Source organism: Haemaphysalis longicornis, unplaced genomic scaffold, assembly GCF_048455015.1.
Source record: "Haemaphysalis longicornis isolate Haplotype H1 unplaced genomic scaffold, Haemaphysalis longicornis Haplotype H1 scaffold_13, whole genome shotgun sequence".
Lineage (NCBI taxonomy): Eukaryota > Metazoa > Arthropoda > Arachnida > Ixodida > Ixodidae > Haemaphysalis > Haemaphysalis longicornis.
The window spans coordinates 93,851,316-93,874,893 of NW_027526233.1; the positions used below are offsets into that span (position 1 = coordinate 93,851,316).

Below are 23,578 nucleotides of genomic sequence, written 5' to 3' on the forward strand. Positions count from 1 at the left end.
TTTAATTAAATTCGAACTACTTGGACAAAAAAGGGCCCTTAGATGCGGAAATATATCGTTTCACTGTTTTTACAATAAAGTGTTACCGTTGCGTGGTTATCAACAAGGTACAAAAACATTACGATAGGTATTGTGTGAAGGTTAAGCCAGAATAAAAACGAAAAACACAAAACACTCTTGCAGACAACAAATAACATCCCATTTATTGGAATGCTAAACACTGTGTAAATACGGTACCTCCTATGTTCCCTTCAGAGGTCCGTCCAAAGTTCAAATTTCGGCCACACTAAATGTGTTTTTAAAATATTTGGGTAGAGAGTTTATGCTTAGAGTGTGCAATCAGATTCGAAAAGGGGGCCCGGGTAAAATCGGACGGAAATACATGTCTTCAGCATCATCATTCCTTTCGATTAATTTTTTTATAAAATATCCACCACCAAAATATGCTGTGTTGTTTTAAAAGCACCTCAGCTATACCCAAAATTGATAAACTGGTTTGGTGATGTTGGGCTGAAAATCTTTCGATGTCAATTGATTTCAACGCTTATTGCTTCATAAATGCACAGTTACACATGGGTCGCAATACGCAAAAAGGTCGCATTGCGATAGTTGTACATAGGACCAGGCATCCGTTCGGAAATAGGCAGGGTAATTTGCTTTAATCAGGATAACATAGATCCCAGTGGATTTGGGGTATTTTTCCTCAAGTGTACAAGATGTACTTAAAAAGGACCGTACAGATAAAGTTGTGTTCTCTAGCGGAAGGAATAGGACAACATTTCACTCCTGGGGTGGGGTTTGTGCATCCTAGTATTGCTGCTATTGACGTAAACATCCTACCACAGTAAGAACCAGTCACGCAGCCAACTAGTTGGTATATACTTGTAGCGTTAAGTGAGTAGTGTAAAGGGGGAAGTTAAGATCTCCATTGCGTGTTTTTGCGCAGACAGTACTCTCCAGCTCTTGCTCGAGGAAGCTGGCCTGGCATCGAGGGTTTCTACTTCTGGATGTGAGTATATACAATTTCCTACCAGGATATAAAACCAAGCCTTTCGCCCTAAAATTACTTCTTCGCAATGCTGATTTGGTTTTTGTTAGCTGATGGCTGTTTTCGTCGATATTCCGCATGCTTGCCCCCTTTCACTAAACTGAGCAGTTGTTAACTATCAAAAACTTGCTGGTTTATTATTATACCGAGGCAGTTGCTTACCTGCCTCCAATTTATTGTAGATCTCCAGAAAACTTGGGCTTGTTGGCCAAAGTTTGTTGCCAAAAATTATTACTTGCCCACGGAGCTGTAAAAACGCATTACTTAAAGTTCGTTTGTGCTTGCATATTTTAAAGCAAATGGTTATTTATTTAGTTTTATTCTATTGTTCTTCAACCCTGTTGTGGCATTTTTCTTGGCAACGCGGCAATCTGCGCATGTAAATAGTTACATTACATCTACACTCGACCAAGCGGGTAAGCCAGACGATAACGTCACACATATATGGGGTGTTGCAACGTTAATACCGATAAACATGGATGTAACGGCGCTGCAAAAAAATTCAATTTTTGAAGTAGTGAAGTTTCCCTTTTATACCGAAACAAAACCCAGGCGAGAGCACGCGGCTTTGTTAAAGCCTAGAATACTAGATATTTACTGGCTAATATGCTTTCGTGGTCATACCTCAAAAGCCGTGATGTTTACGACTAATCGCGAGGAAGCTCTCCTAAGTACAGCGTACGAGATAGAAACAAAAAAACTAAACTCGGCTGGTGAAAGCTTTTTAAACTATTTGATAGGCCAGTCAAGAGCACATGACTTTTGCAGCTCCATCATGTAGTAATTATGTTTCTTTGACGCTCAACTGCCCTGATTGAATAACCCAAGCCTCGTGATTTAGGGCAACCCGGCCAAAATGTCACCCTTGATGCATTATCTCGCAGTGCCTCTGAGCCCAGTGTGCTACCTACCGAAGGTGGTTGGTCGCTGCCTTGCGTACATGCCCCGCTACTACTACAACACCACTACCAGGACGTGCGAGAAGTTCATCTACGGAGGATGCGGGGGCAACGCCAACAACTTCTTCACTTTCCTCGAGTGCAACCAGACTTGCCCAAGTGAGGGATCTAAAGACTGTTTTAGGCCAAAAGTTTAATTCTCGATTTCAGTAACACGTAAAGTAATGATACATATGCTTTTATGTATTTACGTTTAAAGACTCATTTTCCGGTTATCATAAAAAAATCTTTTAAGTAAACGTAATTGACTGCACACTAGCGTGAATTACATCTAAAACAAGTAGTAAAGTGTAGACAAGGGGATTGCTTGTAAATATATTTATTATAAGGGAAATATTACGCAGTTTCTAAGGCCCACCCCAATAATTTTGTTTGGAAATTGGCAATGCCTAACCATAAATTCAGCGAAGAATTGGTAAAAAGGTGGAGACTACTGACAACATGAAATGAGTGTGCACTGGCGAATTCCTAAACATATTCTGCTTAACCTCACTATCTTAATCAATTACCTTGAAGCAAAAGGCATAGACTGGTAAGGGGGGAAGTGTATTAAAGAACCGTAGCGCAAATAAAATATTTGTTTCTGCGGGCAACAATTTTTTATATATTTTAAAACAATTTTTGCTGGGGCAAGTAATAAATCTGCCATTCCTTTTCGACCACTGATTTACGGTTTCGTTCGCTGTTGAGTCTCCAAAACATTTTGGCCGTCCTAAATACCCGCCAGAGAGGCTAGTCTAGAACTCTGGAATTTTTTGTTGTTTCCTGCTACCACAAAATAGTAAAATGTTAATTCTCTTTTGGAGCCAGGAAAGTTGAAATAAAGTTTATAGAAAGGACACTTTACTACGTGGAGTACTGGGTTCGGAGACCTAATATGTAGGCAGGTCAATTGACCGAACACAAGCTTTTTGTATTTTAACACATTTTACTTCCCAGAAATTGTTTGTGTTGTCCTTATTTATCTCCGTCTGAAGGGTTTAAATTTCAAATTGGTAACTATAGTTTGCATCATAGCAGCATATGGTCACCACCAAAGATTGCATTTTTTTTCTGCGCCGTATTCTCCCATAATGTAATTTCAATGCCGAACTTTGCTTCGGCGCTAAATTCACAAATTAGCTTTTTAAAACATGACTCGAAATTTTCACTTGAATCCAAACCAGCATGCGTTGCCGTTTTGCTGTGTATAACTGATAGCCTGATATGGCTTCATCGATTAACTTGTGGAGGAACAATGCATGTTTATTTATCAGATGCTTGCGTAAGCACTGTCTTCAGGCTTTCTTTTCGTTATGGCGTTCTGTGTTACCCAGAATCTGAGGTCAGCACGGCACTTGTTTTATGCTATATATAAAAACAGGCGCCCACATTTCAGTGAAGGTTTGGCTGCCCTGAAATCTACAAGGCACAATCAGCGAATCTCCGTTATTTCTCACAAAACTAAGGCACTTTATTCTTCGCAGTCTGTGCTAAGGTGGGGCAAGATTTTTTTTTTTCGGGTAGTGTGCGCGAGACCAGTGAGGAAAAACCGTGTTTGAACGCTCATAAAACAAAAGTCGAAACTCCTTTTTTAGTCACTCATTTCGGTGATTTTCATTTTGTCGCAGGTGACGTTGTTTTTAGCGCCATTGCGGAACCTGAGCTGGCGACTTCACCTTGTAAGTGGCGTTATTCTCACGTGTTTATAACTCCAAATATATATATAGGTAATGTGAATATTTGGAAGAAGCAGCAGTATTGTCTTAAATAAATCTTTGACCATAGTATGATGGCAGTGTTATACTATAAAACCTTTTTTAGTGTTGCATGTCCATCTCAGAGCGCATATCCTAAAAATCGAATAGAAGTGCGCCTTCTAGCGCGGCTAATCAAATTCAGCACTTTCTTTTCCATTGGCTCAGCTCCTCTTTGTGCGGAAGCGTAATGATTGGTCATTATAATGATTGTCCTGAGCGCAGCGCAGTCGACTTCGCCACCGAGTACGCATACCGGTAGATGTGCACCCGCAAACACACAAGAAAACTTTTGTTCAAGTTGACGTTCTACCGCTATACATTATTTCACGAATTTATGAGTATCTGATTCATTATTAGAAAAGCCGGGAATCCGTCAACAGAACAATATCAGTGCCCGTACATTGAAACCTGAGCACGAACTCGTAATCCCTAGAGCATGCGACGAAGTTTAAATATCACCATTTTACTTCGGGCACAGATGAACGCAACACCTAATTAGTAGTGCTTTTTGCATTCAGCAGAATTTCAGCTCAACACAATCATTTCCTGCAAAAATTATTATTATAGCAAAAACATATTTCCAATTTTAAATGCGAGTTTGGAAGCTGAGAAAGTAACAGCCCTAATTTCTAATTGATGTTCTTCCAGATTGTATTATTTTACATATTCATTTCTATATTCCAATATTGCAAAAGACCGGTATCGGTCGACAGAACGATATCACTTCCCGTATATTGACCCCTGTGCACAAAACAGTAATACAGAGCGCATGCTACGAAGTTTAAACATTACCCTTTTCGTTCTGGCACAGATCACCGCATCACCTAATTAGTAATGCTTTTTACCTCGAACAACAGTTCAGCTCAACACAATCATTTCCTGCCTAAATTAATATTAAAACAATAAACATAGCTTCTGTTTTATATGCGATATGTGGCAGCTGAGACAGTAACAGTGCTACATTCAACCGCGCACCTGAAAATAAAAAAACATTACCCCCCAACTATTCGCATGTCTAGCCAAGGCAAGCTTACAACCAGCTTTGTGCAACCCCTGTTTGGATAAATATTTTTAGAGCTAAAACACAATACAGAGAAAATAGATTTGGTTTATTTGAACAATTTCTAGTTTTATAGTTCCCCCAAAGCTTCTCCCGAAGCAAACGATGCTTTATTCACTGATGAAAAATCCATGCAAGATAAAATGTGATTCTTCCGCCAAATCGTGCGGTTTCATGACGTCTATAATGACATAAAAAGAACAATTCTTCAACGTGTGCTGGGAAGCTTTGTTTACCTTTAATCAACATACACGGCGACACCATACTGCAGCGGACCGATTTCTGTTTTTGCTTCGTTTTTCACCGTATTTGAACTGGCTTGTTTTTGTTCAGGTAGAAAATAATCGTTCCGTGAAACATTGCGTTCGCTCGACAAATATGGTCACGTTAGACACCGTCGCTTAGGCCAATCGGCCAGTGTCGTCTGAGACAACTTCAAGAGCTGCAGTGCTGTGCAGCTGAAACAAGCATAGTTCGGGCAGTAACAGCAGTAGGCGTCGGCACCTGTATGTTTACGCGTACTTTCCCAACTTCCACGGCTTATCCTGCTATTCTTGCTGCTATAAAAAGTACGTAACTAAATTGAAGTGCGAAGAGATCGTTCGGCAAATTCCTGAGGAATTTTCGTTTGCTTTTTAATGCCTAGGCCAATCGCAGAGCTGGCACAAATGACATCATCGGTTCTGTTGCTGGAATTAGGCTAGTGGTCTGATCATATAGGTTATTTGATTGACGTTCACGTTAAAAGCGGTGTAAACCGTATTCTAACAAGACAATCTTTTGAATGAACCAAACTTGTGTTTCGTCTTCATGGCTCCTTTAATTAGTAGTGACTTAAAAACGTCATTGCGCTAATTAGTGGTTTTCGCGCACGAGATGTACGATATAGGTTAAGTTTCTTTTAGGATAAGTTTCTTTTTTTGGAAACCATGGAGTGTGGCTGTTTTTATGGAGGAAGTTTCAAACCACTTGCTAGCACACAAGATTTTTTGCACATGAAGACAATCCCACATGTCGGACCAGGAACGAAGCCAGTAATGAGCAAGAAACACACCCTGACGATAGGCTACATGTCTACTTTGCTTCTTTCAGTTTATGGCCCACATTTTTGGCCATTTGCAGCCGAGGGTTTTATGTACACAAGTGGGTATTCTTTTATATCAGTGTCACCAAACCAAGCCAGACAAGAAAACTGTTGCTTGTCCCCAAATGACTACTAGAATGTCTAGAAAAAAATGAAACATTTATTGCTTAGTGAATGCGATTTCGCGGTTACAACAGAACCAAAAGATATTATCATAGCAAAACTCCTCTAACATAAGCTAAAAAAAGTGCACCGAATAAAGTAGTTATTTCTCGAAACACGAAACAAACGGTCCCCATTTTCGTATCTCTGATGGTCTATTTTCTCAATTTCTGTTTTGCAGGAAGAACACAAGTAGAACACCATAGTTTTGCATATTTTGAAATGTTGCAATACATTTCTTTTTCAAGAGCATTGCGCAGTTACGAAAATGGAAGATTATTCAAGTATTTGAGGTCAATGTCAAACTGTTTGTACGTTAACAGAATCCATTCGTAATGGATTTTTATTATTTGCAATCCTGCGCCGTATGCCTAATTCGACCTCAAGTGATTTCCAACCACGTTTATATTGGGATAAGTGTTAAAGTCTGACTGTTAAAATATTTTTGAACATTCAACAGAGTAGATTGGCAATAAAGTTTACTATTTACAATCCTGTAATAAGGGTGTAATTGAAAACGCTTTAAGTGATCGCAAAACAAGTTCACATAAGTATTTGGGGTGAGTCATAAATGTTAGACATATTTTTGATACCGACATACAAAAACCTCTTCATTGCATTTTTTGAGTTCACGTGGCCTTCGGTTTCGCTGCACGGTAGTAGTACCCCTTATCAGGTGAGATATGACTTGAAATGGCGATAAAACCGTTTTAGTTGGTTACCAGGTGTGAAAAGCCAAACGGTGTTTTGTGAAGAGGAGGGTATAAATTGAAGTTAGGTGAAGCAGCATTCCCATTTTCGCAGAGCAGCCAAATCTACTGAGTTCCGCGTAAAATACACAAGACATGCTACCAGAAAAAGTGACAATATAAAGCACCGAATAAAAAAAACTGTCTCAATGATTGGGCCATCAAATATATATTGTATATATTCCCTAAGACTACTACTTTATTTTAAATAGGTATTTCTAGAAATTTATGTTTCATCTGAAATCCAAATTGAAACATGTTATTCAAATATCGGTCGTAACCGGCCAAGGCTATCGAAGGTAGTTTTCTATGGATTAAACACGGAAAATGAGAATGAGGAATTTTTATTATCGCGGGATTTTCTAGAATTCTATGGTGCTTATGTCGATCATACGATAAGATCCCTCCTGAGACCGCCTAGAAACTTTAATTTTATTATATTTCTGGGTAGGAAATATTGTACAAAGTTGTCTCTCCGGTGCCTTGACAGACAATTGTCAAGAGTTTGTGGCTCTTGGCAATTCATCACTCCAGCATTGGTGCAAATTAATTTTGCCACACTAATTTCTTTATTTAAACTAACCAATTTTAAGAGAATTTAAAGTAGTATGGTGCAGAAAGCTGAATAAGAAGGATTGCCGATTGTTTTACGTCCGCAAGGTGTCTCATATTGTTTCCAATAAACATATGCTTCAACCCAAGGAAAACAATTACAAAAATTAAAATTTTCAGAAACAGGCACGTCGAATTTGTACTAACAACCCACCCCTACTGCCAATAAAAGCGTAAAGAAGACGATTTTCGCTTTGTAAAGTATGTGTAATAGGACTGGAAAGGTTAATAAATTCTTCGGGATAATATTGATTTTCTGGAGTGGTTACAAGTGTAAGGTACAGCTGATATAGGAGGAATTGGCGTGCAGAAGGCTCGCCAACTGTTTACACGCACTTGAGATGCAGAAAAGGAGCGAATCCTACTCTACCTATCAAAAGCCTTTTCTCGGTTTGCTTCCATATAAAAGCGTCCCAAAGCACCCCAGAACCCACTTGCTAGGGTTCAGCCGCACACGCAAGTACCAGAAGGGCTTCCTCAACGCCATTGGCGTTTTCTGAAGTTTCATTTTTGGAAAATACTTTGGCCTTATCTCCTTTTTAGAGTCGTGCATTAAGGTGTTACCCCCTAACGTAAATCATCTGTGTTCAATCTGAGAGGATTACTGAGTAGTGAGACACTGTTTTTAAATTGGTGTACGTGAATGTTTTATGTGCACATTTTGTCTAGTAGGAACTCATTCAAAAAACGACCCCGGATGCATACTATTTGTAATATAATTAAGAAATCCGTTCAGTTTCAGAAGTTTGGTAAAAGCGTTTTTAATTCTGCAGTGGTGGAGAACTTCGCTTGCAACGACAAGCCAGACCCTGGTATGTGCGCGGGATACTTTCCCCGCTATTACTTCGACAAGGTGACCAACACCTGCAAGCAGTTTGTGTACGGCGGATGCGGAGGTAACAGGAACAACTACAACACCGCTCACGAATGCATGGCCAGCTGTGCCCGTAAGTGCGCCATTGCCATTTGATTTCATTTTTGCGCTTCTCTAAACGTCCAGTGTAGAAGTGCTCGCGAAAAAAGGTTGGAGGGATAAATGTGCGTACTAAACAGGAAACATCGCGCCGACCTTTTCTCTGGAATTCAATTTTATTTTTATTTTCCTCTGTTCTTCTTGCTCCTCTTTGTCTTGTGCCCCATACGTCTCTCTAAATTTTTTTTTGTTTTCGAGTTTAAGAAAAGGCCGGTACTGGAATGTTGCTGATGGTGACACGTGCCATTTCAGTTGTGCGGCTATTGCTTTTTCTTTGGCGTGCTTGTGTGTGGTTTTTCCTTTTTTTCTTTTTTCCTTGACCTAGTAATTTTCCCCCTTCTCTACCTTTTATTTTGACGAGTTGCTTGCAGATGGCTTCTAAAAGAGACTCCTCTCATCGACTGTTGTGCTTCCGGTGTTTCTGAGAATCTTTCCGTAACCCGTGTGGCGGGGCAACAAACACACTCTCATCATTGCTCTCTAAGAATTTTCCAGAATATAATCCCAGGCCGACTGCCCTCTTACGGGCTTCGCGGCTGAAACTATACAACCCTCTTTCCCCCTCATTTTCTCCCCCTGTATGCTCCCGCACCAATCCGCTTCCTGCATTCTACATCATTCTCTCCTTCTCTCCTCTCACCTGGTGGCCCAGCCCTATATAAGGGGTGCTAGCAACAATCGTGGTTTCTACATTGTTCGCAGTATTCTCTTGTTGTGTTCTCTACAATTTTCCAAGTTTTATTGCGCCTTATATATATATATATATATATATATATATATATATATATATATATATATATAGAAATAAGGGTTGGCAGTCGAGAAAACCTCAGAAAGCAAAGGGGAGGATGTGGTAGATCATTGAAACAGATTAAGAATTTGGAAAGAAAGAAAGAAAGTGAAGAAAAAATCTCTCTTTTTTTCCAAGTTTGTACCGCGTGACTGACTGTGTGTTCTTATTGTCCTTTTTGTAATTAATTTTCCCGCTCTCTCTTCATTCTTTTGGTACCCACCAACCATGATCCATTTGTACAAACTCTCCCTCCTCCTACCTTGCCCTCGCGCTTGCTACATTTTCTGTATATATATAACTCTGAAACGAACTTATTTTTTACTCTGAAGAAAGGGAGGCCTCTCCCTGAAACGTCAGTAAATTTATTTTTATTTTCTACGTCTTTCTCGTTTGTCTCTGTCTCTACTAACCTTATTTTTTTCGCGCTCTGTGTGAGTTTTTATCTTTTCAGTCTATATATATATATATATATATATATATATATATATATATATATATATATATATATATATATATATATATATACATACATACATATATACATATATACACAAAAAGCTCTCTAATTCGAGCTCGAAGGGGGCCATAAAATTGTTTGAATTAAGCGGAGTTCGTGTTAAAGGGCGGGCGCTAGAATGAATGGAAATCGTGCCACACTGCGCGGACAGGACGCAACGAAGCCTCCTCTGCACTCTTTATCGGGAATTAGGCACTTCCACACGCTTGTGGCCGGTGATGTGGTAACTAATGTTTCGCAAATAATAATGGCATGCGCCCGAGTACTGGCGGTGGTGGCGCAGCGCCCTCTGTAGAAGAGAAATAAGCTGTTGCGGCGGTGTTGCGCACCCGCGACGCTGTTGTTTTTCTGTTTCTTGTTTTGCATCTCTAGCAACGTTTGTTTGGTTTGAATTTACAACTGGTTGTAATCAATCTGGGGCGATTTGGGCGAGCTGTGATGGAAACCAGGGATCATAGTTCCATTAAACCGTTGTGGGTACCGACGCATTCTAATTATGGGATTTCCAATTAACGAGCTTTTACTGTATTATGTAAGTATGTATGTATGTATGTGTGTAAGTATGCCGGTGCATGCATGCATATATATATATATATATATATATATATATATATATATATATATATATATATATATATATATATATATATATATATATATATATATATATATATATATATATATATATATTGTAAAGGAGATAGCCGACGCCTGGGTAGTCGCTTAGAGAGGGGTTTATTCACGGTCGAGGCGTGCAGACGCAAGAGCCGAGAGCAGGGTTCCGCGAGACCAGGCGCCGAGCGTTCTTCTGCTTCTTCGTCTTCTTACACCTGATGCACCGCATACCCGCATCGGCGGATAGCGCTGCGTTAGTTCTACTTGCTCTGAGGCGTCCGCTCATACTCTTCGTTACAATCACCCCCCCGTCAAAGAGGAGCCATCCTGGCGTCTCACGGAGACGATACGATGAGTGGTTCGACGTAAGCTTTGAGGCGCTGAATGTGAACGAGCTCACGGCCGCGACAGCGCTGGTCGGCAGAAGGGGTGACCGGCTCGACAACGTAATTTACTGGAGACGTGCGTTCAACAACGCGGTAAGGGCCGTGGTATCTCGAAAGCAGTTTAGTAGATAGCCCAGGTGACTTATTCGGGACCCACAGCCAGACGAGAGAGCCGGGCGAAAAGCTGCAGGCAGGTGTGGACTCATCATGGCGAGTCTTCTGGCGAGCTTGTTCTTCGGTCGTGAAGGATCGCGCTAGCTGACGGCACTCTTCGGCATGTTTTACAACGTCAGAAATCGGCCTGGTTTCGGAAGCATCGGCGTGGTATGGAAGAATCGTGTCGATGGGGCAGGAGGGCTCACGCCCATACAAAAGAAAAAAGGGAGAAAAGCCGGTTGTGGACTGTGTGGCGGTATTATAAGCGTATGTGACGAATGGAAGCAGGACATCCCAGTCAGAGTGATCCGACGCCACATACATAGCCAGCATGTCGCCCAGTGTACGGTTGAAGCGCTCGGTTAGGCCGTTGCACTGCGGATGGTAGGCCGTAGTGGTGCGATGGACGGTACGGCATGCTGTCAAAAGCGCCTCGATGACTTCCGATAGGAAAACCTTACCGCGGTCACTGAGGAGTTCGCGGGGCGCTCCATGACGCAGAATAAAATGGCGAAGAAGGAAGGACGCAACGTCGCGGGCCGTAGCAGCAGGTAACGCAGCAGTCTCGGCGTACCGGGTAAGATGGTCAACAGCTACGATGACCCAGCGGTTGCCAGCCGCGGTGCAAGGGAGAGGGCCATACAGATCAATTCCGATGCGGTCGAATGGTCTCATTGGACAAGGTAACGGTTGCATGGGGCCGGACGAACGCTGAGGCGGGGATTTACGGCGCTGACAGTGTGTGCAAGAGCGAACGTACTGGTGCACAAAGCTGTACATGCCCCGCCAGTAGTATCGGAGCCGAAGACGTCGGTAGGTCTTCAGGGCACCGGCGTGGGCACAATGAGGCTCACTGTGAAAGGAACCACATATTTCTGAGCGCAAGTGGCGGGGGATGACGAGAAGCCACTTGCGCCCGTCGGAGTGATAGTTGCGTCGATACAACACGTTGTTATGAATGGCAAAGTGAGATGCCTGGCGCCTAAGTGCCCGAGACGCTGCAGTTGGGGTGGCACTGGACAGATGGTCGTAAAGGGCAGCGATCCACGGGTCTTTGCGTTGCTCGGTTGGCATGGAGGCAGCGTCCAGGGGAGCTACATAGCAGCTTGCGCTGGAAACGCTGTCAGCATCAGATGTCAAAGGAGAACGCGAAAGGGCATCAGCGTCGTTGTGCTTGCGTCCTGAGCGATATACAACACGAATATTGTAGTCCTGCAGACGGAGAGCCCACCGCGCAAGACGACCTGCTGGGTCTTTTAGCGAGGACAACCAGCAAAGCGCGTGGTGATCGGTTACAACGTCGAAGGGGCGGCCATATAGGTAGGGTCTGAACTTCGTAAGGGCCCAAACAATGGCTAGACATTCTTTCTCAGTGACTGAATAGTTTGTCTCTGCTTTTGTGAGGGTGCGACTGGCGTAGGCGACCACGTATTCATCAAATCCGCGCTTCCTCTGAGCTAGGACTGCTCCCAACCCGATGCCGCTGGCGTCAGTGTGGATTTCCGTCGGGGCCGTGGGGTCGAAATGCCTCAAGATGGGCGGAGATGTCAACAGACGGCGTAGTGTGACAAACGCGTCGTCGCAAGCCTGTGACCACGCTGAGAGGCCATTGTCGCCACCGAGGAGCTGAGTTAGCGGAGCGCTGATGGATGCAAAGTTGCGTATGAAGCGGCGGAAATAAGAGCACAGGCCGAGGAAGCTGCGAAGAGCCTTCTGCGTGGTAGGTTTCGGGAATTCCGCCACCGCACGGAGCTTAGCTGGATCGAGAAGGATTCCATCCTTGCTAACGATGTGGCCGAGGATCATCAGCTGCCGAGCACCAAAGTGACATTTTTTTAAATTCAGTTGGAGTCCTGCTGCCGACATGCACGTCAGTATTTGGTCTAGGCGAACGAGATGCGTCGAGAAATCCCGAGAAAATACCACGACGTCGTCAAGGTAGCACAAACAAGTCTTCCACTTCAGGCCACGAAGAATGTTGTCCATCATTCTTTCGAATGTTGCGGGCGCGTTACATAGACCGAACGGCATGACGTTAAATTCGTACAAGCCGTCGGGAGTAACGAACGCCGTTTTAGGTCGATCTGCGTCTGCCATGGGGACTTGCCAATAACCTGAGCGTAAGTCGAGGGAGGAGAAAAATTCAGCTCCCTGCAAGCAGTCGAGGGCATCATCTATTCGTGGCAGAGGGTAGACATCCTTGCTAGTAATCTTGTTTAGACGTCGGTAGTCAACACAAAGCGGATGGAGCCATCTTTCTTCTTCACAAGGACAACAGGGGAGGCCCATGGACTGTTTGATGGGCGGATAACACCACGCTGCAGCATGTCGTCTACCTGATCGTCAATAATGTGGCGTTCAGTGGTGGACACGCGGTAGGGTCGCTGCCGTACAGGTGCGTGGGATCCGGTGTCGATGTGGTGTGTTACAGTTGACGTTCGCCCGAGTGATGTCGTTGCAGAATCGAAGGACGACTGAAATCGATGTAGCAACTGCAGAAGTTGGTCTCGTTCTTGTGGAGTGAGATTTGCGTCGATAGCATGACGGAAAACTTCCGAGGGAGGCGGCGACGTTGGACATGGAGAAGAGAGCGCGTCGATCTCAACATGCGGCAAATCGTCGGACACATCTACGACGACGGCAGATCCTGTCGGCTCAATGGTGCCGAGACATTCACCGCGGAGCAGGGAACGGGAGCAGGAGTCGGGATTACGACAACGATTCTGGTGCGGCCGTCCGTAACAGTCAACATGGCGAAGGGCAACGAAATAGATCGGCGATAAACGAACAGGGAGGACGGCGTAAAGAGAACGTTTCCCTCAGAGACAGCGCTGCAGGATAAACTCACGAGGACGGCAGCAGATGGTGGAATGGTGGTATCCTCGGCAACGACAAGTTTTTGAAAAGGGGAACTGGTAGCAGGAAGGTCCAGGAAGGGAGAGAATTCAACTTCAGCGCGGCCGCAATTGATAACAGCTCTGTTCCGTGACAGTAAATCCCAACCCAAGATGACTTGATGTGAGCACGATGAGAGAACAATGAACTCGATGACGTACAGAATGTCCTGAATGACGACTCGTGCGGTGCATGCGCCCAAGGGATAAATGTGTTCTGCGGTAGCGGTGCGTAATGATAGTCCCGAGTGTGGCGTCGTCACCTTTTTTAAACGGCGGCATAATTTTGCGTCTATAACCGAAACGGCGGCTCCAGTGTCGATGAGTGCGACCGTAGCGACACCTTCGACGGCGACATCAATTACATTAGATGGGGAAAAGTTAGGTCTTCGGCTGTTTGATGACGACGCAGTTCTTGCCTCCGGAACTGCGGCATCTAGTTTTCCGCGTCGCTGGAGGCAGGACGGCGGCGCATAGGAGACAGAGAGCGTCGCCGTGGGGACATGGAACGACGATTGTTGAAGTCGCGCTGGTCAGACGGGTCAGACTCGAGCAGGGGACGAGTGGGCGGCACATTGAAAGGCGGCGACGAACGGTAACTATTTGGGGGGAATTCCTCGCGGGGGTACCATGTTGCGACGGCAGTACCGGGCCACGTGTCCCGGAACGCAACACGAAAAACAGATGGGACGGTTGTCGGCCGTGCGCCAGGGATTGCCAGCTTGATAACCTGAACGCGGCGATGGCCTCACAGTGGTGATGGGAGGGGCGGCCATGGGGAAGCTGACCCTGGGCCTCGCTGCGACCTCAGCATATAGTGTCGGCGTGGCGTCGTGGAAAATCCTGGGCGCAGCGACGTCGGCAAATGGTCTAGCGGTGTTATCGGCGTAGGTCAAAGGAGCGGCCACAGGAGGATGCGGGCGTACACAAGGGAGTCCTTCGGCAACCTGCTCTTGGATGACGTGACGAACAGTAGCGGCAAGTGGGGAGCGCGGCGGTTCCGTGTACGGCAGCAGGGACAGCTGGCGAGCGACCTCTTCTCGCACCAATTGCTTGATGTGCTGGAGCATGGCGGGATTCTCATTGGCATCAGTGGCTAGGCTTGCCAAGGGCTCATGCATGACTTTGCGCCTCGTGAGTGCCCGCTCTTTGCGCAGCTCCTCGTAAGACAGGCAATTACTGATGATGTCGCTATCCGTTTGCGGGTTTTTAGCCAGCAACATCTGAAAAGCGTCGTCGTCAATGCCTTTCAGTATGTGCTTGACTTTGTCGTGTTCAGTCATATTGCTGTTTATCCGTTTGCAGAGGTCGACAACATCTTCAATATAACTTGTGAAAGTTTCACCCGCACGCTGTGCCCGTTCGCGCAAGCGCTGTTCTGCGTGAAGCTTTCGGACTGCTGGGCGGCCAAAAGTAAACAAAAAATCAGCCTTGAAATCAGCCCACGTCTTGAAGCGATGCGCGTTGTTCCCGTACCAAAGTTCAGCGACGGCGTGCAGGGAGAAGCTCACTTTGCTTAGTTTCGTAGCTTCATTCCATTGATTATGCGTACTCACTCGCTCGAATGATGCCAGCCAATCTTCCGCGTCATTTTCATCGGCGCCGTTGAAGCCCGGTGGATCTCGCTCACGTACGCCCCCGGAGCACATCACAGTCGGCGGCGATGGCGCAGCGCTCTGGCTGCCTCCGGTGTTCATGGCTGCGGGGAGTTTGCGGCTCCGGAGTTCCAGGACTGGATCGATACCCCGGCTCCTCCACCACTTGTAAAGGAGATAGCCGACGCCTGGGTAGTCGCTTAGAGAGGGGTTTATTCACGGTCGAGGCGTGCAGACGCAAGAGCCGAGAGCAGGGTTCCGCGAGACCAGGCGCCGAGCGTTCTTCTGCTTCTTCGTCTTCTTACACCTGATGCACCGCATACCCGCATCGGCGGATAGCGCTGCGTTAGTTCTACTTGCTCTGAGGCGTCCGCTCATACTCTTCGTTACAATATATATATTCTGCTAGGGGAGCAACAACACCACACAGTTCTAGGAGAATAAAACGAACCCTAAATTCTGCACGAGGAGCGTAAATAACGAAGAAACGGTAATAAAAGTCGGGAAAACACGCCAACTATGTGAGTTCAAGGTTGGGCAACATTTCCACGGTTGCGGGGATTAAAACCTGTAATCTTTACTGTAGGGTTAACAAAGCTAGTTCCCAAAACAACTTTAGACGTAAAAATACACAATGACAACAAAAAGTGTTCCAACAAATAAATAGGCAAAATGTCAAGCAAAAATGTCACTTGGATGCGAGTCGTCCTACAAAATGGGCACCTACAATTACGAGCACCATACCCAGTTCCCCAAAACGATGATAACGCGGAAGAACATTTGGATAAACAGAAACCGTTGTAATGTGTTCCATTTGCACAACTTGCGTAATTGGCCGTGATAACACCTATATTATTATATTTGCCTAAATTAAGAAGAATTGCACGTAATCAAAAAAGAAAAGCACGGGAATTACAATGCAGCTGTGAACGTACTATAGTATTTTAAAACTGTTATATCATGCATCTTCGCAACTACACGAACAGAAAAAAACCCTTGCCATCTGCATTCGCGTGAAACCTGGGGACGGGCGAAGCAAGGACTGTGCACCGGTGTTTTCCGCATGAAAATAGCTGCTAATGGGCAATGACAGGCAGAGGATGATTTTGTTTCAACTATATACATATGTGCATTTGTTATATACAATAAGCAATCGCGTATTTATTCCCAGTCAATATGAATAATCAATTTATGCGGTTCTTCTTCCTCATCCTCAGGCTGCCAGTGTTGGCGAGGGTCCTGCGCTTCCAAGTCGTATCTTGTGACGAGTTCATCGCGCGGTCTCTGAGGCATTGGCGCCAGCTCTTGCGTTTAACCGAATTTAGGCAATTAAAGTACAGACAGAGTGACGGAAACGAAGGCGGTGTCACACGCCGAAGTTTGCTAAGGAAGTACGCTTACAGGAGCGTGACCACATGAGATGAGAAGACACGCAGACATCTCTAGCCCCTGAGGTACTTCACCCTTGAAATAACATGCGACCAAAAGAGCTACACAACCTAATTTTAAAAAAAAGCTTCTGAAAATGCTAGAATCTAGCAAAAGCCTTTACTTCAACACAAAAAAATGCGTGAGTGCCGCTCGTATCACAATTAGTTAGATCCATGGTGGAAATAGAGAAGTTCGGTCGAACAGCTAAAACATTCTTCGCCACCTTCACTAACGTAAAAATTGGGAGGGGGGGTGAATCATGTCGTGCGTATGTTTATCCTTGGCCCCTTGGAACCTTTGCCCACGTAAATAAAATTGTAACGGGAAATCTAGGGAGGGGCGAGGCTTTCAGTGTAAACATGTATTCCTGGCACCTTAGCGTTTGTTTGCAACGGAGATAAAACAATTACGGGGTAGGGGTGTGCAGCTTTGCTGTATGTCTTGTCTTTCAAGCAGGAAGCGTTTTAGAGCGAGGCGTTGGCAAACGAGTGCCCCGATGTGTTCTTTTAGTACGCGTTTTTCTCACGGAGATTAGATGTTCTAGCTCGAGGCGTTAGAAAACACGAGTGTCCCTTTGAGTTATTTTAGTGTGCGTTACGTTCCAGCATGAGGCGTTAGAAAATGAGTGTCAATGACTTTTAGCCCCATGACTACATGATACTAAGACGACATAAGACGACGACTTGATGGGACGCCGACAAACGGGGCCCTAAGGTGCCTTCGCCATTAAAATAAAAGGCAACAACAAAAGACATAGTCATAGAAACAAAGTGTGTCCTACATGTCTCTCTTCTAAACGAAGAGAAAAAGAACAAAAAGCGTCCTAAAGGAAGAGGCAACACGAAGAAACACTTGTCTTAAGGGGATAAATGTACAACCCCTACATTTGCGCAAACATTTTTTTCCTACATACACACCTTGAATCAATATAATAACTACATTACAATACGCGGTGTACCGCAATTAAAAAAACTTAGCAGGGAAAGAAAAATGAACATTATGGGGATTAAGAAACCAATATGTGTATCATACAACCAACCAAAACTGAAAACAAAAATATACCAACTCTAAAAGCAACTGCAGAACCATTAATGATATTGCAGAAACTGGCCATTCTTATAAGCTCTTTTCTGGCCGGATTTGCGATTTTACACATTTAAATAAAGGTAACTTCAAGAAACTGTTCGAATAGAAAAAACACCGGAATACAAACTATATTACTCGAAATACAAAATAAACCAAAATGAGCTAATACTCAGCTCTCAGGAAACAACATAAAAGCAAAAAAAAAATTCTCAAATACACTGAGGGAAACACAAATCAAAAAGACTTGAAAAGCATCACGGCTTACGTGTTCACGAGGATAAATATTTGGGGCAGCTCAGTGATTTTGTTGCTATATTAGTGTATTTGTTCATCATTGGGAGGAAGAAATAATCAGAAAATATAAAACCGTAATGGGATGCGAAATTGCTACGTATGCCATTTCTTGCTTTAAAAATTCAACATGCATGCAAGTGGTGTCGGAGTCCTACGAATAAGCATTCAATTAGGAGAAATTATGTACATTTTGTGGTTCTATGCCGAAAAGTTCAAAATGTGACATTAGTTGAAGGCAGTATTTTTTTCCGGGTGTGAGGAAAAACTAAAAAAATCTTTCAAAATTGTAAGCGTCGAAGCTCGTAAACTATTACCCGGGTACATAAGAAGCAGAAGCTAATTGTTGCTAAACATTCGACATCTCCTCCTCTATTTTACATCTTTTGCAGCGGTACTGGTGTACTCTGCTGTTCTACAATAAACCCTAGCACATCACTTCGGACATTTCTTCTCAAAGCATAAATTTTTCATTTAAAATGCTTTGGTAATGTAGTGACAACAGCGAGTTCCATATTCTCATGATCACATGGGAAGACGAGAATGGGGTGGGAAGGTATGTGATGGGCTGGAATTCTCCTCTGTAATTTACAATTAAATTTGCACAAGAATGAGGTATGAATTGATACAGATAAGATTTTGTTAAACAAATCAGTGTTTTTTTATTATAATTTCCGAGCACTGGAGGTTGAAGTGAAATAGAGGTGTAGTGTGGGTATTAAAAACAATTATTCACTTTAATTTTACTTGGCTCTGAAGACGCTTTATTATTAATTGTGTACGTATGTTTGTAAGATCAAGTAAACATTTGAGGCATAAAGGTACTCGCTAAGGAAGTAATGAACACACATGGCCTTAAACGTAGTACTGCCTGAAATACCCAAGAAAAAAAAGTAAATAATCTGCGATTGCGGATCGCGAGTAACACGTGTTCAAATTCCGATTTGACCGTTCTTCACCCCAAAAAAGGGTAAATTTATCAACATATTCGTTTTTACTCTGATGAATGTCTTCATTTGATATTCGTTACTCGAATCGCTGTATTCTGAAGAAAAGTTCACGCCTGTTTGCTTATTAACACGCCATCGTACGGGACAGAATTATGGTTCATACATGTTACTTATGAATGGTGTTTTTAAAACTTTTGAGTATGAGCAGTAGAATGGCTTGCAATTTCTTATTGGGTTTATACGCGAGCAGCGCAAAGCAGGCAAGATGCCTTGAAGTGCACTACATTAAGTCGCTTAAAGAGTCCCTGTCACCACATCGTTTTTTGTACCAACCAAACTACGTATATGGATATTCGTGGCTGGTTGCTTTGGTCTCTAGGAATGTGCGGCTTCCCACATCAACATTTTCGGGTATATAATATTTCGAGAAGACGATGCAGGCATTTGGTGGCACGAGGCCCAGTATGGTTTCATCATAAAACCCCTATTGAGGGAAAAGGGTATAGGTTTACCTTTTTCAACTTCCTTACAGCTTAGAAACAAGCCGTATCCCCTTGGTCCCGTGCCTGTTCGGACCACGTTTGACAGCATAACTATAACCGATAAAAATCATTCGAAATGCAGTTATAACCGCTAAAACCAACCTAAAGGGACAAAGTACTCCCTAATAAAAACAAACATGCACATAAGTACCTGCAGCTAGCATTTGCTAATTTTCTACGGGAAAGTTGCAAGCCAATTAAGAGCGTCAGAAGCAGCCAACTTTAAAAGAAATTCGAACACAACTATCCGCAGATACAGTCAAACTAATGCGCAAAAATATTGAGGAAAAGTAGGCAAAACCTACAGAAGAGTGACCAAACCACTGAAGACTGAAAAGTGCAAAAGAAAATATAAAACTGGCCTAAAGGATACAAATGTACCGGTCAATGAGTAAATAAAGCATAAATGCACCCTAAAGACATAAAATGCGTAAGAAATATCGTGTCCAGACAAACAAACGAATAAGTAAAAAAGTCACCTGAGGGATTTGAACCATCTTCAGAGGAATGCTAGAAAGGAGCGGTATCTCTAAACGAGGAAACCTTGTTTTTCCTAATTTTTTGTGTCATGCAATATACAATATCACACCATTAAGCAGCGTAAAATTGCAGATATGCTAAAGGTGATGCTATAGCCACCAGAAAGCTGATGCTTTCAGTAAAAATGTCCTTACAGAGGTCGCTTCTCGATTTGTAGCAGCCAATCAAGCAATACTTTTAGCTAGTTATTACTATAAACAAACTGCCTAATACTTTCTTTAGAGGTCTGGCTTGCACTACGCGAATCGACACAATTTTACAACCTAGCTATCCAGCCGATCTTAGGTCTTGTACCCGAAATGCATAGACCTCGTAGATATGTGCTTAGACATGTTTGCAGATGGCGCCATGCCCAATGAACCAGTCGCGTTTTTTGTATATATATGCAGCAAAATCAAGTTGTCTTGGAAGAACAAGGCTGTACCTACACGGAATTTGTGCAGCTGATTGAATATTCCGCTATACGAAACAACTAACATTTATTCAAACTACCACCGGCGGAAACACAATATCGATATATTAAAAAATATACCCCTCACCGCTCATCATAAATACGATATTGAGCGCGATGAGCAAATTTCTATTTGAGTATCGACTGAGAGATTTAAGGATGCCAGATAACGGTCACGCGAAAGCCATTCAAGATTCTCATTTTTCTATTCTGTAGCAACCACCGACTACGAGCGGAAATGTCTCGCCAGGGCTGAAACAGGACCGTGCAGGGCTCATGTCCTGTTGTGGGCCTACGACTCTACCGAGGGCCATTGCAAGCAGTTCACGTACGGCGGATGTGATGGCAACGATAACAAGTATCCCACCAAGGAGGACTGTGAATCGACCTGCCTCCGCCCAGAGGGTAAAAACGTTTGTTGTTAGCCTTTCATACAAGCCACTCAAGTATTCTATATCTGTCCGACAGATGACGTCATACTTTTTTGCTGAACTTGCTGAACGCGTAAATTCCATAAACCCTGGAATATGGTACTGCTATTTTCTTGTTTGAAAGTGAGAAACTCTTACCGCTCTCTGTTGTATCATTTCTATACATGTCCCGAAAGTGCACTCGCCATTTGTTTTCAGTTTCACTAGCGTCCGCCCATTTTATTTCTGTAATCAGTAACGGCTACATTTCACTGCCACCTACTTTCCTAAAACTTCAATTTTACCTCCTTTCGGCGCTGTACGTACCTCCTGGTGTCCTTCCCTATTTTTGTTGCGTATCTGTTTTACCCGTTTGGAGGATTTCTATCATATGGCTAGGGGATCTTGTATTTCTTCTTTCATGCATCCCGTCACGCCGTCGTGCTCGTGTACGCTCGAGGTCGAAGAACTTCAATTTTAACTCCAAAGCGGTTGTTTTTCGAGGATTTCATAGGACAAAATATTGTAATGCGTTCGCAACGATGTGGAGAAGGGATAGCCTAGGGTGGAGGACAGCGAGCGCCAAGCAGAGATGCTGCACGTTTAAATGATGCTTGAAATAAATTCCAATAAAGCAAGACTTAAAAAAAAAATAAATGTAGTTACGATGTTTATGCTTGTCAACATTATTCACCAAGAATAAATTATCAGCGCATTTGAGGAAAGGGGCAAAGTCGAACTACGATTCTTGGTTTAGTTAAAAACACCTGGCTGCCAAATTCTTGCGATAATAAATAAAAAAGGTGGGTTAATAACAAAAAGCACTTGCGGCACCTGTTTGAGGCGGTGTTTTATGTCCAAAAGTAACACAAAGGCTCCAACAAATTACGCGAGCAGTTGAATAGGATGAAAACGGATTAGGCTGAACGGTAATAAATCTGGTAGCTTTGTTATGTTCTATGAAGCTTAGACTTGCGTTTACAAGACACCAGCCACTTTTGCTGTTAACAGCAGCATTAGCGACAATAATCAGTTAGGGTGGGCGTTTTCGACTTTTTTTGGTGATGCCTGCTTTCTGTGTTTATCGTAATTAAGGGATTAGACTTTCATTCCTACAATGAGTCCACGTGTAGCAAAAAAGTGTGTTATACGTTGATGTTCGCTTTCCAAGCTGGTCTTCCTCCGTCACCTATCTGCATTTTGCTTCTCTCTTGTTGCGTCATTTGCTAAACCGCACCGTAAAATATGCAGGAATGCTTTTTCTACGTCACCATGTTTCCAGCCAATCCCACTTATGCTCTTATGGAATTCAGTCAGATAAAACATCCGCGGCTTTTTCATATGTAAGGATCGGTACAGATACTCAGTGTTCATAAAAATTTAAAACAATATCACTTTCTGCGTTACTTCGAACACCTTTTTATCATTTCAGTCGCATTAATGTCATCGCGACATTCATGATCCCCAAAAATAGCCATGCCGTTACTACTCACATCGAAACTGCTATACAGTCTACCAGCAACAATGATGATGATAGTGGTTGGGTTTTTAGGGCGCAAGGACGAATAAGGGAAAGAGCGCCAAGGAAAGACAGGCCCTCCAGCAATCCCTTTTGCTTTCGGATGTCACGTTCTGCCACTTAACAAGTCACTTTAATCTTAAATATTTTCCATTCATGTTCCAAAGTGACCAGTGCTCTCTGCTGCGTTGCTGACTGCAAATCAAAATATAGAATAATAGTAATAGGGTCATACCAACGTCTCTGAACCAGGAGCACTGGTGCAACTACAAGGGCACTTTACAGGGACGACAGGGACACCACAGGTGCAACTACAGGAGCCAATTCATGCTTTCTGCTTATATGGAAGGATAGTTTCTTCCAGGGGGCGCACGTAAATCTGCCTGCTTTCGAAGTGGCTTTTAATCAGAGTTCTTTGTTGCTGACATTTGCCTTTCATGTTTGCACAACTCGTTTCAAGTCTCTTTTTATTTGCTTCTCTTATTTGGCCCTGTGCGTTAGGCTACCACATTTTCCACCTAAGTATCTACAATCTGAGCCCGGTTCCACTGGTTCAGAGAGGCACTAGCTAACGCAAATCTGTCAAGCATGAAGCCACTGCATGACCTTCATGGTTCAGGTGTTCCATGAGAATATACAAAGCAAAATTTATAGCATTGTTCAACATCAAAATGTTTCCATTTGTCACAGGTACTATCAGTACTTGAAGTTGTACGTTTGCCTCTGAACATAGGAAACTTTGCACACAGCAATCTGTACATATTCCGAAAACAGCCTGTCTACCCTGTACATTCTCGCGATCAGCTTGAATATACAAATGGGCAAATAGTACTGTTTCCAGTGTTTCTTCATTAAGCTTCATAATATTAAAGTTCATGTGCATGCCTACCCTGGCCTTACCACACGTTCCGAAATGGGCTAGTTCACGTAGTTTGCGAAATTTACCGAACTCTCCCTCTCCTACGCAATTTTGTCAGTTGCTTCAGAAACCAGCCACTCTATCTACTCTGGATGTC

General features: G+C 43.5%; 1 protein-coding gene across 1 annotated transcript in view; it reads left to right on the top strand.

The window, feature by feature from the left end:
• LOC144164409 (papilin-like) overlaps positions 1–21,073 on the top strand; it is a 57,198-nt gene extending 36,125 nt beyond the window's left edge. Inside the window, exons 12-16 of the mRNA XM_077694934.1 lie at positions 947–1,009; positions 1,933–2,106; positions 3,618–3,668; positions 8,187–8,360; positions 20,850–21,073. Of these exons, the coding sequence (XP_077551060.1) occupies positions 947–1,009; positions 1,933–2,106; positions 3,618–3,668; positions 8,187–8,360; positions 20,850–21,058 (671 nt within the window). The 3' untranslated portion in view covers positions 21,059–21,073. The remainder of the gene's footprint in view (positions 1–946; positions 1,010–1,932; positions 2,107–3,617; positions 3,669–8,186; positions 8,361–20,849) is intronic.
• The last annotated feature ends 2,505 nt before the right edge of the window (positions 21,074–23,578 follow it).